General features: G+C 55.9%; 1 protein-coding gene across 1 annotated transcript; it reads left to right on the forward strand.

The window, feature by feature from the left end:
* The first annotated feature begins 773 nt into the window (after positions 1 to 773).
* Siglec15 (sialic acid binding Ig like lectin 15) lies at positions 774 to 4,041 on the forward strand. Its single transcript, XM_041640803.1, has 4 exons — positions 774 to 1,176; positions 1,839 to 2,210; positions 3,323 to 3,353; positions 3,623 to 4,041. The coding sequence occupies exons 1-4, from the start codon at positions 774 to 776 to the stop codon at positions 3,747 to 3,749; spliced, it is 933 nt and encodes a 310-aa protein (XP_041496737.1). The 3' UTR covers positions 3,750 to 4,041.
* The last annotated feature ends 588 nt before the right edge of the window (positions 4,042 to 4,629 follow it).

The following is a 4,629-nucleotide window of genomic DNA, read 5'->3' on the forward strand; positions in this document are numbered from 1 at the left end:
GCAAGTGAATCTAGAGGTGACCCCGTGCAGAGAGCAAGGAGGCAATACAGCCCCTACCACTCTGACCTGTCTTTCCCTGCCTGGACACTAGCATGTAGGGAGCCAACCTGGGACATAGTCCTCTTGGGCTGACCCTGACAATAAAGGTTGAGTTCCTACCAACTCAACAGTGTGCTTCAAAACACCTCCCCTCCAGGGCCTTGGTTTCTCCCCTGCAAATGAGACCGTTAATGCCTTCAGATGCATCCCACAGCTTCACGCCATTAGGGCACTGTAATGCAGGCTGGTCTGGCTTGAGCAGTGATTTAGCCTCAACTTGGCCAGTTATTTAACATGTAACATCTATGCTCATCTCTAGGATCAGTTGTGAAAACTGGAGATGCTCCAGCGGATTTGCTCAACACAGAGGCACACAGTAAGTGATTTTTATCATCTTAAGGATCCTGTCACCACGGGATATCATAAGTGTTTCGGGAAATGCACAGGTTTCTGATAGAGAGAAATGTGAAAGAGTTGTGTCTGTCACTAGGTCACACGCCAAGAAAGAGGCAAGCCTAAGGAAGGGTCTGGAGAAAAATCCATCCCATCCCTCTTCCCTTAGTCATGGTAGAGTAGGGAGATAGCTCTAAAGCCAGGAAGTGGGGTTCCAGCCGAAAGGAACCTATTGCTGCCTGAGTCCTAGTGTTTGCAGCCCCTTTCGAGAGAGGAAGTGGGGTGGGGGCGGGGAAGATGCCGCCAGAGGCCAGGAACCCGGTCTCCTCAGGCTAGGTCTGATGTGTCCCTGGCCGGCAGGCGTGCCGGAGCAGCGCTGGTCCATGCAGGTGCCCTCCGAGGTGAGCGCGGAGGCGGGCCACGCGGCGATGCTGCCCTGCACCTTCACGCACCCACACCGCCACTACGACGGGCCGCTGACCGCCATCTGGCGCGCGGGCGAGCCGTACGCGGGCCCGCAGGTGTTCCGATGCACCGCGGCACGAGGCAGCGAGCTGTGCCAGACGGCTCTGAGCCTGCAGGGCCGCTTCCGCCTGCTGGGCAACCCGCGCCACAACGACCTGTCACTGCGCGTCGAGCGCCTCGCCCTGGCGGACAGTGGCCGCTACTTCTGCCGCGTGGAGTTCGCCGGCGACGCCCACGACCGCTATGAGAGCCGCCACGGGGTCCGGCTGCGCGTGACCGGTGAGGCGGGCTGGCGGCGGAGGAGGTGGTACCCAACTTCCCCGCATCCCTGTCCCGAGAGCCTACTGGGTGCCAGGGAGGCCTCTGCGAACTTGGTAGAAATTCAGAATTCAGATCCCAGGAAAGGCTGGACTAGGGCGGGTAGGTGGTGTCCCGATGCTCGTAAACACCGGTAACTGGCAAGGAAGGAGAGAAAAATAACCAATAATCCTAACCTGGCAAGGGGTGCAGGAGGAGGTACACTCCCTGCACTGAAAAATTTCTCACCCCAACCTTTGCACATCCCTTGCCCCTAGAGCACTACGTACAATTGGCCCCTCCCTGCGGTTGTGACCCTTTGGCGACCACCAGCTGAAAGCCCAGCAGTCCAAGTAATATACAAGTATTAGTTTGCCAAATCTCAGTGACCACGTAAAACAAAGGCAATTGTGATCACCAATTTACATATGGAGAAACTGAGGCAAAGAAGAAAAATAGCTTGCTAAGGCCACTACTGCAATAGGACCCAGATAGCCTGGCGCCCAGGTGTCCCTCTCTTCTCTCTGGGCACCCCCACTACCTCACCGGTGCTTCCATCTTGGAAGTCGCACCCCTTGCCTCTCTCACGCTCCCGGGGCGCTGTCCTCTGCCGGGTGACCCGTGCCCGCCTTCTTCCCCCGCAGCTGCACCGCGGATCGTCAACATCTCGGTGCTGCCAGGCCCCGCGCACGCCTTCCGCGCACTCTGCACGGCCGAGGGGGAGCCTCCGCCTGCCCTCTCCTGGTCGGGCCCCGCCCTGGGCAACAGCTCGGCGGCCGAGCAGAGCCAGGGTCACGGCTACCAGGTGACCGCCGAGCTGCCGGCGCTGACCCGAGATGGGCGCTACACGTGCACGGCAGCCAATAGCCTGGGCCGCGCAGAGGCCAGCGTCTACCTGTTCCGCTTCCGTGGCGCCCCCGGAGCCTCCACTCTGGCACTCCTACTCGGCGCGCTGGGTCTCAAGGCGCTGCTGCTGCTTGGTGTTCTGGGTGCGCGAGCCACCCGCCAACGACTAGGTGGGTACACCCCAGATCTGGGTGGGGACGAAGGGGAGGACAGGGGCTCCCTCCCCTTTCTGGCGGACCATCCTGCGTGGCCCATCAGAGCATCCTTTCTCCACCTGGATCAGCTCAGTTCCTTCTCAGCCTGGAGCCCAGGAGGCGGGACCTGCTTGAGGCTCTTTGCAGCGTGGAAGGCGAGACTCTGCAAAGTAGCTTGCTTTTTGCAAAGTCACACAGATGGTGACCCACCCAGTCCTGTCAGGTGTAAAGCAGTTTTTTGTTGTTGTTGTTGCTATTGCTGCTGCTGATTTTTGATTTTTGTTTTTAACCACCACACTACAACTCAGTGTCCCATAAAGGTCAGGCTTCCCCTTACATTGTAACAAGCATCTTGCGGCCCTGAGGTTATGCATCATGATGCTGGCCACACGAAGATGCCAGGATGTGATTCCCTGCCAACCCATAAGAGGCTGAGTCTGCAGAGCTTTGCGGTAGCCCCCTAAGAAGGGTTCCCACAGACCCTAGAAACTGTAGAAGGCAGAGAACATCTTGCTATTCTGAGGCCTTAAAAAAAAGAGAGAGGCGAGAACTAATCTGAAAAATGTAAGGAACGTGAATGGCACACCTGGCTGGGGAACTCGGCACTTTGAGAAAGGCTCTCCACACGGCGTCCCAACCCTTGATGGGGTGTCTGCTTGATGAGCATCCCAGAGAGGGAGGCACTTTCTCAGAGCTCTTCAGTTTCTCTAGACCAGGAACATCAGCCTCAAACTCTTCAGGGATGAAATTACCCCCGCTGCTCACCTTACTGTGACCCTGCCATTCTTGCTGGTCTCTCGGACTTAACTAACATGTTGTGTTTCAGGGTCCTGCCTCAGAAAGGCGCCTTTGCTCTGTGGACCACATCCCCCTTAGCCCACCAGTTAACTCCTATTCGTCTATGGGAGTCAGGCTTCACAGCCGCTTTGGCTAGCTGTCCATCTGCAGCCTGTTGCATACTCCTGGGGACCCCTGCTTGCAGTGGGGTGGGGACCACATCACGCAGTAGAGCATGCGGCTGACATGTATGTAAGTTGGAGTCTACAGTGTAAAGTCACACCTGCTCTTTCTCTGTATCCCTCACACAGATCACCTGATCACTCAGGATACCCCTCCACGGTAAGTGCTATTGCTGTCCTTCCTGCCCCACCCCTGCCTGGTCTCATTGGCCCAGGGATGCTAGTTTCTCAGAACTGGTAGTAGGGGGAGAAAGAATAGGTCGGGGACAAGGTTAGGGCAGTAGCCTGTATCAGAACCTATGTCATACCCAAAGCACCCTACACCTCCATCCCTCACAGCATTCTCAGAACAGAGGAGGCCAGGCTGGCTTGGGAAGTCAAGGACCTCCCCAAACACTGGGTGGTAAGTCAGTGTCCTCCTGTCTGCAGGTCTCAGGCTCAGGAGTCCAATTATGAGAACCTGAACCAGATGAGTCCCCCAGGCCAGCAGCTGCCACGTGTCTACTGTGAGGAGCTTCTGGGCCACCATCATCCAGTCGTGCACCGAGAGAAGTGAAGCTAGACCTGTGCAGCTCCTTCTATTCCCCAGGCTTCTTGGCAGCTATGGGCTAGCGACTTCCAAGGGGACACAGGACCCTGCTCCCAGAGGTTTGGAGCCAACAATCTGGATGTGTGTATCTATACATACATATACACATATGTCCACCTGAGCCTTAGCATGAAACTGCCCTTGTTTTTTCTTACTTAGAACCATATAGTAAAGCAGATGGGAAACTAGCCGTACCGTCTGGAGGTCCAGGCTCCAGCCTGCTCTGGCACCAACTTTGCGGTGTAGACCAGGACACATTCTTGACGTCTCTAGGACTCAGCTTCTCCATGACTGGCCAATTTGTCTGAACTGAGGAAACAGTAGATCCGAAGGAGCTGTGTGAACTGCAAACCTATCACAACGGTGGGCTCTGGACATGCAGAAATTAGGTAACTGCAGCTCTGCGCAGCCTTGGGAGAACAAAGCACTCCAGAGAACAACCCTGGGGCTGGAGCTGTGCAAACTGCTCAGAGGAACAGCAAACCCTGGAAACTTGGTAGCAAGAAGAGGCCTGGAGCTGCCAGCTCCATTCTCTGCCCAGGTGCGATCATGTCAACAGATCCACACTGCTTTCAGCTGGGACCCATCAGGTGAAGGAAACTGGAAATCCATTGTCTCAAGCATCCAAAGGCTTTGAGACATATGCCAAGAACTGGAAGACCTGAAGGGGCACTGGGTTCTAGTGAATAAGACAGCTGTGTCTCTGACCTCTCTCTCAGCGTCCACCCTCCAAGAACGGGCAAAGTCCAAGAGCACTGGCACCCTCTCCCCACCTGTATTCCATCCCATCCAGGCAAACTTCAAGAGCAGTGCTTTCCTTATTTATACTTCGGTGTGCATTTGTTGA

The sequence above is a fragment of the Microtus oregoni genome, unplaced genomic scaffold, assembly GCF_018167655.1.
Source record: "Microtus oregoni isolate MIOR12 unplaced genomic scaffold, Mior012 000065F_ref0000479, whole genome shotgun sequence".
NCBI lineage: Eukaryota > Metazoa > Chordata > Mammalia > Rodentia > Cricetidae > Microtus > Microtus oregoni.